The 15215-nt window shown below is 40.5% G+C and overlaps 1 protein-coding gene across 1 annotated transcript in view; it reads right to left on the minus strand.

Moving 5' to 3' along the window:
- Nucleotides 1-15215, minus strand: part of LOC133563538 (reelin-like) — a 311302-nt gene that overhangs the window by 102953 nt on the left and 193134 nt on the right. The window contains exons 14-17 of the mRNA XM_061917708.1: nucleotides 11319-11527; nucleotides 3875-4003; nucleotides 3680-3789; nucleotides 3529-3595 (exon numbers count right to left, since the gene is read on the minus strand). Of these exons, the coding sequence (XP_061773692.1) occupies nucleotides 3529-3595; nucleotides 3680-3789; nucleotides 3875-4003; nucleotides 11319-11527 (515 nt within the window). The remainder of the gene's footprint in view (nucleotides 1-3528; nucleotides 3596-3679; nucleotides 3790-3874; nucleotides 4004-11318; nucleotides 11528-15215) is intronic.

Here is a 15215-nt window from a genome sequence, read left to right on the forward strand (position 1 = left end):
GCTGAGCCGGAAGGCAAAGCTCTCAATTTACCGATCGATCTACGTTCCCATCCTCACCTATGGTCATGAGCTTTGGGTCATGACCGAAAGGATAAGATCACGGGTACAAGCGGCCGAAATTAGTTTCCTTCTCTCCCTTAGAGATAGGATGAGAAGCTCTGTCATCCGGGAGGAACTCAAAGTAAAGCCGCTGCTCCTTCACATCAAGAGGAGCCAGATGAGGTGGTTCGGGCATCTGGTCAGGATGCCACCCGAACGCCTCCTTAGGGAAGTGATTAGGGCACATCCAGCCGGTAGGAGGCCACGGGGAAGATCCAGGACACGTTGGGAAGACTATGTCTCCCGGCTGGCCTGGGAACACCTCGGGATCCCCCGGGAAGAGCTAGACGAAGTGGCTGGGGAGAGGGAAATCTGGGCTTCCCTGCTTAGGCTGCTGCCCCCGCGACCCGACCTCGGATAAGCGGAAGATGATGGATGGATGGACACTGTAAAAACAACAACTGTAGATTTTACGGGACAGCTCACTCGCCTATATTTTAGTTTATTGATTACCTATTTACAGTAACATGCTGTAAAAATACACTGTCATTTTCATGGTGCAATTATGGCGACTGAGCTGCCAGTTTTTTTTAACCGTAAAGTCTACATTAAAAAAATATATGTATAATAATCAAGTGCAAAGGCAATTATGTCATATCATGAGGCAACTCCTTATACATTTATTTTCTTATTTAGTTACTTTTAGAAGCGGCCCTCTTAGGGCAGCTATAACTGCGACGTGGCCCTTAATAAAAACAAGTTTGACACCCCTGTATGATGGGCCGTTTCTTCAAAATAGCCACCCTCTGCTCTGATGACTTTTTTGCACACTCGTGGCATTCTCTCGATGAGCTTCAAGCACACCTGTGAAGTGAAAACCATTTCAGGTGACTACCTCTTGAAGCTCATGGAGAGAATGCCAAGTGTGTGCGAAAAAAAAATCGAAGCAAAGGGTGGCTATTTTGAAGAAACTAGAACATAAAACATGTTTTCAGTTATTTCACCTTTTTTTGTTAAGTACATAACTCCACATGTGTTCATTTATAGTTTTGATTTCTTCAGTAACAATCTACAATGTAAATAGTCATGAAAATAAAGAAAATGCAATGAATGAGAATGTGTGTACTGTATATAATACTACAGTGATTAGATTGATATTTGTCTTTTTTTTGTTATTATCTCAAAATAGTTTTTTTTGGGTTGCTTTCGTAATAGTTTCCAAAGTCAGGGAGTCATTCAGTGCATACAGGAAGGCTTTGAGGACAAAACCCAAATGATTTAAAGGGGAACATTATCACAATTTCAAAAGGGTTAAAAACAATAAAAATCAGTTCCCAGTGGCTTGTTGTATTTTTTGAAGTTTTTTTCTAAATTTTACCGGTCTCGGAATATCCCTAAATAAAGCTTTAAAGTGCCTTATTTTCGTCTCTCTGCGAAGCTATTGAGCGAATAGCTATTGACGCTATTCATAGCCATAGCATGGCCGAATAGCTGCGTTAGCATCGCCAGTAAAATGTGCGGACCAAACGATCAGGACTTTCGCATCTTTTGACACGGGAGAAACTTAAATCCGTCGATTGGTAAGTGTTTTTTTCACATTAAATGTGGGTGGAAGGAAACGTGATATAGTTGCAAATGCATCTGCAGGTTATCCATACATCTCTGTGCCATGTCTGTCTTAGCATCGCCGGTCAAATGTGGAGACACTCTGGCACATTCAATGGGGGTCTGGCGGCAGACACTTTGGCATCTTCGGGCCAGTGGTGCAACTTGAATCCCTCCCTGTTAGTGTTGTTACACCCTCCGACAACACATCAACGAAGCATGATGTCTCCAAGTTTCCAAAAAATAGTCAACAAAAACGGAAAATAACAGAGCTGAGACCCGGTGTTTGTAATGTGAAAATGAAAATGGTGGGTGTGTTACCTCGGCGACGTCACATTCTGACGTCATCGCTTCCAGCGCGATAAACAGAAAGGCGTTTAATTCGCCAAAATTCACCCATTTAGAGTTCGGAAATCAGTTAAAAAAATAGATGGTCTTTTTTCTGCAACATCAAGGTATATATTGACGCTTACATAGGTCTGGTGATAATGTTCCCCTTTAAAAATGAACCATGAGTAGTTTTTGTTTAGCTATAGTACAGTCACCACTTTATTTTGCTTAAAAAATTGTATGCTGTATTTAATACCACACGTTTAACACATCATCTGACTCACAACAATACTATCAATTTTACATTTAATAAGATCCGCTTTAAAAAAATGGTTAAGTGTATACGTTAGTTACTTGCTATAAAACATTCTCAGTTTTATAATCTATAGACAAGGTATTGGAATTCAATATCGGATTAGATCTGAGGCCAACAATGTTTAACAGGACATTCCCAATAGATAATAGAGATGTTTCGATACCGGTACCAAAATATATTTCGATACTTTTCTATATAAAAGGGACCGCAAGAAAATGACATTATTTTAACAAAAAATTTTATGATACATTTAACATATATTTATTAATATTTTCCTTAAATAAAACTGTGAACAAACTTGTCTTTTAGTAGTAAGTAAACAAACAAAGGCTACTAATTAGTCTGCTGACATATGCAGTAACATATTGTGTCATTTATACACCTATTATTTTGTCAAAATGATGATCGATTATTAATCTACTTGTTCATTTACTTTTAATATAATTGCTTTTTTTTTTTTAACATGTTCTGTTAAAATATAATAATCACTTATTCTTTTTTCTTGGATGATACCCAAAATCTGGTTATCGATCAGATACCAAATAGTTACAGGATCATACATTGGTCATTATAGTCCTCATGTGTCCAGGGACTTATTTCTTGAGTTTATAAACACAATATTTGTTTTAAAAAAGAAAAAAAAAAAGATTTTCTGCCGATAAAAAATATTGATGTAATCATAGTATCCACGAGATACGCTGTTGTACGTGGTATCATTACAGTGGATATCAGGTGTAGATCCACCCGTGGCGTTTGTTTACATTCTGACGCCGGTGAGTTATTGTATCCTCCTACGGTATGTAGTGAAGCATGTTTAGCTATTCCTCATCCTGCAGGGATGATACTTGTAAGAAACTCACTTTATTTTTCGCCATGGAGGCGAGGATTAGTGATTTAGAAGTAGCTAAAACACTGCAGACTGCGGATGTACATTAGCCGCTAACTAGTTAGCCATATTTTGATGGCGTTTCAGTGTTATAACTTTTTGGAGCAAAAATGCATCCGTTCTCTCTTTTCTGTCTACACACTTTGTCTGCTTGTAAGTACTCTGTGATTGTGCGCTGCCGAACATGCCCTTCTGCTCGTCATGCCTGTAGAAAAAAAAATATGGCAAACTGGTACTTTTCAAACAGAGTATAATACCGTTTTTGATTCATTGATACCGCGATACAATACTAGTACTGGTATACCGTACACCCCAAATAGACAGTGTTTAGTTTGATGAAACAAAGTCTTACTTGCAGCCTGTGCGGGAACAATGTCCTCTCCCAGAGCAGAATCGGAGGCAGGACGGACCAATGTATACTGAAAAAGACACATTTTTGAGTTTTGAGGCATGAAACAAGCAAGGTTCACAACGATTAGGGCATGCATGTATCTGCTGCTCACCATTATCAATGGCCCACATGTTGCCCACGCCACTGCCAGACTGTTTCCAGCGGAAGCGTGTGCTTTCTGTGAGGGCCACGTTGGGCAAGGGGATGGAAATCCTGGTCCATCTGCAGAAATGTGCCAAAGTATGTTCATGCAGATAAACATTCAGGGTCTTGATTGAAATACTGTGCGTGCAGTGGTGAGTCCTACCCGCTGTAGTTGTCAGAGGAGTAGATGGTGCTGTGAGGCAAGTGAGGACCCGCACAAAGCTCTGGCAGACACTCGGTGTGGAGCAGAGACCAGGAACGACCGTGATTGGTGGAGAACTCCAGACTGACACTGATGAAGCAGAAACAGCACTTTGACAATTTATAGTTGCTTCACTTCAAGTAGTTTAAAGTCACTGCCACATCATTCCAAGCACTACAGCTGTAGTGTTTGATAGTGCATTGAATTCAAATATCTGTAGGAGCCAGATGAGGTGGTTCGGGCATCTGGTCAGGATGCCACCCGAACACCTCCCTAGGGAGGTGTTTAGGGCACGTCCAACCGGTAGGAGTTCATAGGGAAGACCCAGGACACGTTGGGAAGACTATGTCTCCCGGCTGGTCTGGGAACGCCTCGGGATCCCCCGGGAAGAGCTGGACCTAGTAGCTGGGGAGAGGGAAGAATGGGCTTCCCTGCTTAGGCTGCTGCCCCCGCAACCAGATCTCGGATAAGCGGGAGAAGATGGATAGATGTATGTATGTATAAATGCATATGTAAGTGAAATAAATATAGTTGTCAATATAACATAATAAGACAGGTATTTTAATCAGAGGTGGGTAGAGTAGCCAAAAATTGTACTCAACTAAGACTACTGTTACTTTAGAGATGTATTAATTCAAATAAAAGTAAGTAGTCACCCAAATATTGACTTGAGTAAAAGTAAAAAGTATGTTGTGAAAAAACGACTCAAGTACTGAGTAACTGATGAGTAACCTGCTCCTTTAATGATGACAGCAACAAGTAATGCACAAAAACATAAAAATAACAATTAAAAAAATCACAGCTAGGAATATCTCTTAAGCAACTAAAACCCATCCATCCATCCATTTTCTGCCGCTTATTCCCGTTCGGGGTCGCGGGGGGCGCTGGCGCCTATCTCAGCTACAATCGGGCGGAAGGCAGGGTACACCCTGGACAAGTCGCCACCTCATCGCAGGGCCAACACAGATAGACAGACAACATTCACACTCACATTCACACACTAGGGCCAATTTTAGTGTTGCCAATCAACCTATCCCCAGGTGCATGTCTTTGGAGGTGGGAGGAAGCCGGAGTACCCGGAGGGAACCCACGCATTCACGGGGAGAACATGCAAACTCCACACAGAAAGATCCCGAGCCTGGATTTGAACCCAGGACTGCAGGACCTTCGTATTGTGAGGCAGACGCACTAACCCCTCTGCCACTAAAACAATAATATAAATTAAATATTTGGTTTTACACTGTATTGACAAAAAATCTAAAAATGAATTTACCTTGGCAACCTCATGATATTGTTGGCTAAGTTTTATATTCAAAAATGTAAGTTTCTCAATACCCGACCTGTTTTGTGTGCCTTTAAAAAGATTTAGAACTCTACATTAAAACACTACCTTTAACATGCAAAAAGCTGTGAAAACGATGATGCTGTGTTCCAAATTTGAGTTATTTACTGAGATCGAGTGAGCCTATGGCTTTGCACTTTGTTTATTTTATATATATATATATATATATATATATATATATATATATATATATATATATATATATATATATATATCTTTTCTGCATTCTATTTTAGTTATTTTGAATTTACAAATGTACAACCCCTGGTTTTGTACGGTTTTTATACTGTTTTGTACTGTTTTTGTACTTACTTTGATTATTATTTTCAACTGTTTGTAAATGTTGAAATTTATAAATAAAGCTTTATTAAATTTTTTTTTTAAAAGTGTGAAGTTAATCATGTGACCACCTGGCTCTGTTTGATTGGTGAAATGGCGTCAAATGTCACCAGTGACTGCATTTGATCGGTGAAACGGAGTCAAACGTCACCAGTGACTACATTTGATTGGTGAAACGGAGTCAATCGTCACCAGTGACTGCATTTGATTGGTGAAACGGAGTCAAACATCACCAGTGACTGCATTTGACTGGTGAAACGGAGTCCAACGTCACCAGTGACTGCATTTGATTGGTGAAACGGAGTCCAACGTCACCAGTGACTGCATTTGATTGGTGAAACGGAGTCAAACGTCACCAGTGACTGCATTTGATTGGTGAAACGGAGTCCAACGTCACCAGTGACTGCATTTGATTGGTGAAATGGAGTCAAACGTCACCAGTGACTGCATTTGATTGGTGAAACGCAGGCATGTGATAGATCCTACTTTGAAGGTCTGTCTGACAAACCAAAACAAACAAAGCGTGCATTAACAGATCGATAAAAATCAGTAGCGAGTAGCGAGCTGAATGTAGATAAATGGAGCGGAGTAAAAGTAGCGTTTCTTCTCTATAAATATACTCAAGTAAAAGTAAAAGTATGTTGCATTAGAACTAATCTTAGAAGTACAATTTATCCCAAAAGTTACTCAAGTAGATGCAACGGAGTAAATGTAGCGCGTTACTACCCACCTCTGATTTTAATATTTACCATTTCTATTTTAATTTCCCTGAAGGAACTCTCCTGAAGGAATCACTAAAGTACTATCTATCTATTTTTTTACCATTTCAACACCTGCAGTGGTGGTTTTAGCTACGGCAGGGCCGGCCTGTGGCATAAACACAGGCTGTTTTGGACCACAACAACTATGGGGGCCACATGATTATGGTCTAGGTTTTTTTTTCTGTGTTTTAAATCCATCTGTGAGAGTATCCGATGTCATAAAAGTTTAGATACAACCAATCTTGCTGTCAAAGTTCAATAATAACGTTGTTTGAATAAAATTAGAAATGTTTTGCACAACTTACACCCTCTTAGAAAAATGCAAAATGGTTCATTCTTCTTGACAGTGACAAACCCAGCATGGACTAATTTACTGTTCACTCAACACAGATGTCATAATGTCTCCAGAGCTCAGATTTATGCATTCACACACATCACCAACATGTGGGAGCCAGGATGAGGTGATAGAAGAAAAGTACAAATATGATATAACTATTTGGATAAAGTAATGTTAAGTTGATTGGCAATACTAGTGACTTGTCCAGAGTGTAAAACGCCTTCCGCCCGAATGCAGCTGAGATAGGCTCCAGCACCCACCGCCACCCCGAAAGGGACAAGCGGTAAAAAATGTATGGATGGATGTTAAGTTTCACTTTTGCATCTAAGAGCACATAACTGTGGTGCATTCAAGGAACCTTTATTAAAATTTGAAACAGAGAAATCACACATTCTTCGGGGCCGTATAGCTCGGTCGGTAAAGCGGCCGTGCCAGCAACTTGAGGGTTCCATGTTCGATACCCGCTTCCGCCATCCTAGTCACTGCCCTTGTGTCGTTGGGCAAGACACCTTACCCACACTGCTTTAAATGGAACTTAGATATTGGCTTTCTCTATGTAAAGCGCTTTGAGTCACTCGAGAAAAGCGCTATATAACTATAATTCACTTCACTTCATATTCTTAAGGACAGTGGAGGCTTAAGCCCCAGTAAATGCATGGATAATTATAATATAATAATGGTGTATTATTATGATAATTGTTGTCCACTAATAATAATCATACATGAATCAGATACCGTATTTCCTTGAATTGCCGCCGGATATATAGTATGCGCCTGCCTTGAATTACTACCGGGTCAAACTCGTTTCGCAAAATAATTAGCGCATGCTTAGTATTTCCGCCGGGTCAAACTCGTCACGTCACGAGTGACACTTCACCTGTCATCACTTTCAAAATGGAGGAGGCTGATTTCAATCATTTGAAATTGCATAAAGGGAAGAAGATTAAGAGCTATTCAGTAGGATTTAAGGTCCAAGCTATTGAATATGCTAAAAAGAACAGTAAGCAGCTATGTTTTATTAATATACCGTAGCTGCATGTGTCAAATATGAGTCATTAAATGACTCCCGCCTCCTGGTGGTAGAGGGCGCTAGTGATCCTTCTTGCGACTACTCGGCTGCAGAAGAAGTGACAATGAGTGTAGATATATGCTGGGAACGGATATGATGCGGGGGTGCATGAAGGACTTTTTAGGATGTAACACCACTACTCCTATGCTGACTATGTAAACAACCGGGCTGAAATAAAGCGTGTTCCAGTCCTAAATACCCAGTGTATTATTTATACAATAACACTTTTTTTTTTTTTTTTCTCCAAGATGGCGCTGCTGTAGTGGCTGCTGTAGGCAGGAGCTCTGTGCTCTTGTGTCATCCTTTTGTGTTTCCCTCTTGTTTTCATGTGTTATTATATTTTTTTTGCATTTTGGTCCGGGACCCTTTGGGACTGTGTGACAAGGGGTGGCACTTTCGTGATCTCTGTGGTGCTTTTTTTGTGGACTTCTGGATCAGCCTCCCAGGAGCCTTTTGGCTATGGAGACCAGCTGCTGGGTGTCTGCTACACCAGAGTATGTTTGGATGTACTGGAGGAGATGCGGATGAGGGGACAGGACTGTGGAGCTAGCACTGAGTGCTGGGACGGGGAGGCTTCGCGGTGTCTTGACTGGGTGAGCAGGTGTCGGACACCTCAGTCACCTTGGACGTATCCTCGCTCATCCATGCGGACTGGACACTGGCCTAGAGTGGAGTCGGCTGTCTTGGTTGCTTTGTTGGGTCTGCTCCTTTCTTTGGCCATGCTCCCTCCACCCCAGCGGACGATGGCGTGGAACACCGCAGAGGCCACCACAGTGGATATGTTTATTTTACTTTTTATTCATAGCTGTATGTAGAAGTGTCTGGTTGTATCTGCTGCTTTAATGTCTTTAATCTCCTCTGTGTTCTTTGATGTTTGAGGGATGTGTACCATGGTTATGAGTTGTTTTTTAATTTGTTTTATTTGTTTTTTTCCCTTGGCCTCAGTCTGCTCCTCCTCTCCAGGGCCCAGGCAAAGACTGATTTTTTAAATTTTATTTTAATGTTCTATTGTAAACCCCCCCCCCCCCCCCCCCCCCCCCCCCGTCCCCCCCTTTGTTTACCTTTATCTCATCTTTTTTGTAAGGGGCGCTGGAAGCCGGCAGACCCGTCAGCGATCCTGTTCTGTCTCCCTGTAATGTTTGTCTAAACTTGAATGGGATTGTGCTGAAAATTTTAATTTTCCTGAAGGAACTCTCCTGACGGAATAAATAAAGTACTATCTAATCTAATCTGATCTAACTTTATGATGGCAGCGGTGGGATAAAGAGATCACCCACAGAGCAGAACGGGAGGGGGAGTTGTCCTGAGGATAATTCTGTCTTCGCCCGCACTACACCTGAGGAGCCGAGCTAACTGATGGCAGCGGTCTGCACGTCGGGAGCAACTTAAACGAGAACGCGCTATGGCTAGACACCTACTGACCATGAACTGGACCAGCGTGTGTTTATGTTTTCCTCTCGCTTGGACATATACATGGAGGATTACATATGTAAAATAAAACAGTTTTCTAAATTGGACTTTCAATCGAAGCAGGAGGTAATAAAGGAAGATCTCCATCGAGACAGAGAGACTTTTAAAACTGAAGAAAGATAAGGAAGACTTCTATAAACAAGTTATCGATGCTTTTGATCAGAAGGAGCTGCGCATGGACTTCATTTATAAGTAAAGGTAAGACCATAATAACGTGTTTTTTATTAAATGTGCTTTTCATGATGGTATCCTTACATCACACTTATATTTTTAAGCGCAGGCCTAAATTTGGTAAGCGCCAGAGTGAGAAGAGGTTTTAAAATATTTAGCGCATGCTTGCCTTTACCGCATGCCTTTGGTAAACGCCGGAGTGAGAAGAGGTTTTAAATTAATTAGCACCCCAGCGGCAATTCAAGGAAATATGGTCATTCATAATAATTCAAAACTTATCAAAATGTTTTTCCATACAAAATCTTGCAAACATTACAAGTTGCATGATGCATCCAAACACCTTAAAGTTTTACCACTTCTAAAAAGACGTCTTCAACCAAATTAAGTCAATATTTTTTTAGTCTGTGTAGACACACGGAATGTGTGTGTGTGTGTGTGTGTGTGTGTGTGATGTTAGGTATCGTGCAGGACTTTTTCTGGTGGTCCTCCCATAATCACTTAATTCAATGTTAAAACACAGTGTTACTGTTCAAACTGTGTGTAGTGTTACAGTTTTGAGCTTGAGTTTTTTTTTGGCCAAAAATATTATACAAAGTTGTTAAATAAAACCTCTGCCTTATTTTTTGATGAATATTTAGGCTAACTTCACCACTGTAAACTCATGTTGGTCATTATGGTGGTACTAAGAGACACATTTTTTCTGGTGAAAAAAGTTTAATAACCACTGTTTTAGTGCCATAATGGTAATAATAATAATAATAATAATAACAATCCATCCATCTTCTTTTGCTTATCCGAGGTTGGGTCGCGGGGGCAGCAGCCTAAGCTGGGAAGCCCAGACTTCCCTGTCCCCAGCCACTTGGCCCAGCTCTTCCCACGGGATCCCGAGGCGTTCCCAGGCCAGCCGAGAGACATAGTCTTCCCAACATGTCCTGGGTCTTCCCCTTAGCCTCATGCCGGTCGGACGTGCCCAAAACACCTGGCATCCTGACCAGATGCCTGAACCACCTCATCTGGCTCCTCTCCATGTGGAGGAGCAGCGGCTTTACTTTGAGCTCCTCCCGGATGACAGAGCTTCTCACCCTATCTCTAAAGGAGAGACCCGCCTCATTTGGGCCGCTTGTACCCGTGATCTTATCCTTTCGGTCATGACCCAAAGCTCATGACCATAGGTGAGGATTAGAACGTAGATGGACCGATAAATTGAGAGCTTTGCCTTCCGGCTCAGCTCCTTCTTCACCACAACGGATCGATACAGCGTCCGCATTACTGAAGACGCCGCACCGATCCGCCTGTCGATCATACAATACACTCTTCCCTCACTCGTGAACAAGACTTCCAGGTACTTGAACTCCTCCACTTGGGGCAGGGTCTCCTCCCCAACCCAGAGATGGCACTCCACCCTTTTCCGGGAGATAACCATGGACTCCGACTTGGAGGTGCTGATTCTCATTCCTGACGCTTCACACTCGGCTGCGAACCGATCCAGTGAGAGCTGAAGATCCCGGCCAGATGAAGCCATCAGGACCACATCATCTAGTTATTATAATAATAATAATAATAATAATAATAATAATGATAATATGTACCCCCTGCAAACCCAAAATGGACAAGCGGTAGAACATGGATGGATAATAATAATATTAATAATAGTAAAAAATATGTAATATTGGGCAACAAACAAAATCTTGTTCTGGGCAACCCAAAAGCTATATTTCATTTTACAGGTTTGAAAAGGTGTTTCTTCATTTTTCTCGAGCTGCAGCTTCACCCAAGAGAGAACTGCCTCACTTTCAAAGCACCGACCTACATGTGGCGCACTATTTAACGTGTTTTACAGTATTATATGAACCTAGAGTATTTGGCAATAGTTGACATAAAGAGTGTTTAAAGACAAGTTCACGGAGGTGTCCCACCTGTTGGCAGGCTGGTAGGAGCCGCAGCCCAGGTTGATGGAGAACTGGACCACGTGTGTGTGCGTGCCAGGCAGCACCGGGAGCAGCTGCATGAAGTCCACAGCCCACACGTGGCGCTTGGCACCCCCGTGAGAGTGCTGCTCCATGCAAAACTGGGTGACCGGCGTTTGCAGCTCGCTGGGCAAGGCCACTGAAACCACGGCGGGCGTCTGGCAGGGAAGACAGAGAAAGTATTGTGATGTGGATTGCAGATCATATATATTTTTTAGCTTTAATCATTTTGTTTGTAGTTTGTATTTCTTGTTTAGCACTGAGCAATACTGCTACATGATGCTTGGTGTTTCACTAAAGCTGTATTTGTTTAGCAGAGCTTATAAAATGTGTAGTCACCCTCCTTCTGTTCAGGATAAAGAATACATGTTTCTGGATCATAATGTTTCAAGAAGTAATCTGCATTTGCACCAGGGATGCACCGATTAATCGGTAACCGAATATATTCGGCCAAATATGGTAAAAAAAGCCGCATTCGGCCTTCGGTGGAATGAGTTAAAAAGAAGGCCGAATAGTGGCGTGTGACGCAATTTTTTGACGCGGTGACGCAATTTTTTGACGCGGTGACGCAATCAACCAACGTGCAGTGACGTTGGGATATGTTGTGTACCTGTATAAGTGTATGAGGTTACAAGCACACACTTATTGAGATTTAGTGGGGCCTGTGTTTACATTATTAGCCTGTTGTGTAGGCTACCTCTATAAGTGTAAGAGGTTATAAGCACACACTTAATTGAGATTTACTTGAGCCTTCTGTTTACATTATTAGCATATCTACTGTGGCTAAGCAGACTTTTGCCAAAAGGACAATAATTCATTTGTTGTGGGTTTATCCACTTTATTTTTTTTTTGGAATGCATGTTTTGTTTGAAGGCCTAATATAAATGAAAAACTTTGTGCTTTTTTTGAAAAGCAAAGGCTACTGGAATATTTAAAAAATGTCAATATTCAATAAAAAATTACTTTTTTTGAAAAACATGTCTAAATATTTATTCTAGTCTATTTATGCAATATAAAAAAAATTGTGAAAAACTGCATTCATTATTCGGCCAAGCATTTAAGTTTTATTTGGCTTCGGCCACAAATTTTCATTTCGGTGCATCCCTAATTTGCACTATTGTTGGTGGGGAAGGGATCTACGATTCTTACTTCTTAGTCATGCGATCATGTAGATAGCTGTGGTGCATTCAAGGAACCCTTATTAAAGTTTGAAATAGAGGAATCACACATTTTTAAAGACAGTGGAGGCTTAACCCCCACTAAATGCATGGATAATTATAATATAATAATGATGTATTATTATGATAATTGTTATCCACTAATAATAATCCTACATGAATCAGATAATTCATAGTACCGTTTTTTTCAGATTATAAATCACTCCGGAGTATACTTCGCAACGGCCGAAAATGCATAATAAAGAAGGAAAAAAACATCTATAAGTCGCACTGGAGTATAAGTCGCATTTTTGGGGGGAAATGTATTCGATAAAAGCCAACAGCAAGAATAGACATTTGAAAGGCAATTTAAAATTAAAGCTGCAAGCAGCGTTGGTCGGGTCCGCCTTTGGCTGCTGCCCCCGAGACCCACGGCCGGTAAAGCGTTAGAAGACACCTTGGTGCCACTATTTTGAGAATCTAATGCATTGTGAAAGTAATGCAGTTGTTGTATTGAAGTGAAAATATCAAACTTCCTGTAGATTTTTGCTAAAGTATGTTAATTATTCAAATGTAGGTCTAAATGAGACCTACATCGTGGTTTTTGTTTCATGTCTCTCTGATATTCCTACCGGAAGTTACAATCAGTTTTGTCTGTGTTAAAAACCAACAGCAAGAATAGACATTTGAAAGGCAATTTCAAATAAATAAAGAATAGTGAAGAACAGGCTGAATAAGTGTAGGTTATATGAGGCAAAAATAAGCAACTGCTATGTTAACCTAACATATTATGGTAAGAGTCATTCAAATAACTATAACATATAGAACATGCTATACCAGGGGTCGGGAACCTTTTTGGCTGAGAGAGCCATGAAAGCCAAATATTTTAAAAACGTATTTCCGCAAGAGCCATATTATATTTTGGTAATAATTTGATATGGGGAACATATTCACCATTAATTAGTTGATTATTAACATGCAAATTCGTAACACATTGGCTCTTAATTAGTAATTTTTAAGTACTTATTAATGCCTTTTTCTGCATGGCCTTGTTTTACAAGCAGTAAGCCATTAACTAAGAGTCTTTCCTTATAACCTCAGAATTATTGCTTATTAGTAACCCTGACCCTTATATGGTCCCCTAGTGTCCAAATAACTCTTAAGTCTTTGTTACTTCGAATATGTTTCCCATACTAAAGTGTTACAAATATTTTTCAACACCGAATACAACTAAATGTGCCCATTTTTAAGTTAGATTAACATTTTTAGATTATAATAAATATCTTGTTTTTTTAAATAACATTGTTATTCTGAAGCTAACAAATAATAAATGAAATACTTCTTACCATTAATGCGACTTCTTGGATTGATGGAATAAAATGCAGGAGAATGTTTTTAATTTTGAACGTTATTTTTAACCCTGTGATTACCAGCGGAATCATTTATTACTTATCGTGTTAAGCAATGTCAACTAAGATTTATCTGAGAGCCAGATGCAGTCATCAAAAGAGCCACATCTGGCTCTAGAGCCGCAGGTTCCCTACCCCTGTGCTATACCTTTACCAAACTATCTGTCACTCCTAATCCATAAATCCCATGAAATCTTATACGTCTAGTCTCTCACGTGAATGAGATAAATACTATTATTTGATGTTTTATGGCAGGGGCGCTCACACTTTTTCTGCAGGTGAGCTACTTTTCAATTGACCAAGTCGAGGAGATCTACCTCATTCCTATTTATAATTTATATTTATTTATTTATGAAAGAGACATTTTTGTTAACAAGTTAATGGTGTTTAATGATAATACAAGCATGTTTAACACACATAGATTCCTTTCTTTCATAAAGACAAGAATATAAGTTGGTGTATTACCTGATTCTGATGACTTGCATTGATTGGAATCAGACAGTGGTGCTGATAATGTCCTCATTTTCAAATGGAGGAAAAAAAAAGTCCTTCTTTCTGTCCAATACCACATGAAAGTGGTTGGATTTGGCATCTCATTTGTCCAACTTGCATACTCTTTTTTAAACACTTTGTTATGAGAGTAGCATATGTGTGTGGCCCTTTAATGTCTGGCAGCAGGTGAGTGACGTCAGTGAGTGTGCGGGTGGGCAAGCAAGTGAGAAAGCGGTCGCTGAGGCCGGGGGAGAAATACATTGGCATCAAACTCCGTAGCTTGCTAGCTTGTGCACGCTAGCTTTCTGAGACTCTTATTTTGTTAGCACAGGCAGGATGAAACAGGTTTTTTATGGTGAAGACAGGAACTGTGCAGTCGGTCTTTAGAGTTTTGACAGTAGGTACGGAGTCTCTAGAAATAAAATGTGTTTCTCTGCGTCTGCCCTGTTAGTGATTTTTTTCTTAAATATGAGCTCGCAGCAGCCAGCGTCATCTCACAAGATCCTCGGGTGCCGAGAATGTCAAACAACTGACGAAAGTGAAGTCTTGGTATGATCGATGATTGCTCATTTTATGTCTATTTTTTAATGCCTGGCTTGAGATCGACTGACACACCCTCCGAGATCGACCGGTCGATCGCGATCGACGTAATGCCCACCCCTGGTCTAAAACCATTCCTTTATTGTTATTATTTGTGAAAATAGCATAATCTGCAAGCTTACAAAGGGTTGAACTTACAGATCTGCTGCTATTTTCACAACTTATGTGTGACACTGCCCAACAGCAAT

The sequence above is a fragment of the Nerophis ophidion genome, linkage group LG12 (genome assembly GCF_033978795.1).
Source record: "Nerophis ophidion isolate RoL-2023_Sa linkage group LG12, RoL_Noph_v1.0, whole genome shotgun sequence".
NCBI lineage: Eukaryota > Metazoa > Chordata > Actinopteri > Syngnathiformes > Syngnathidae > Nerophis > Nerophis ophidion.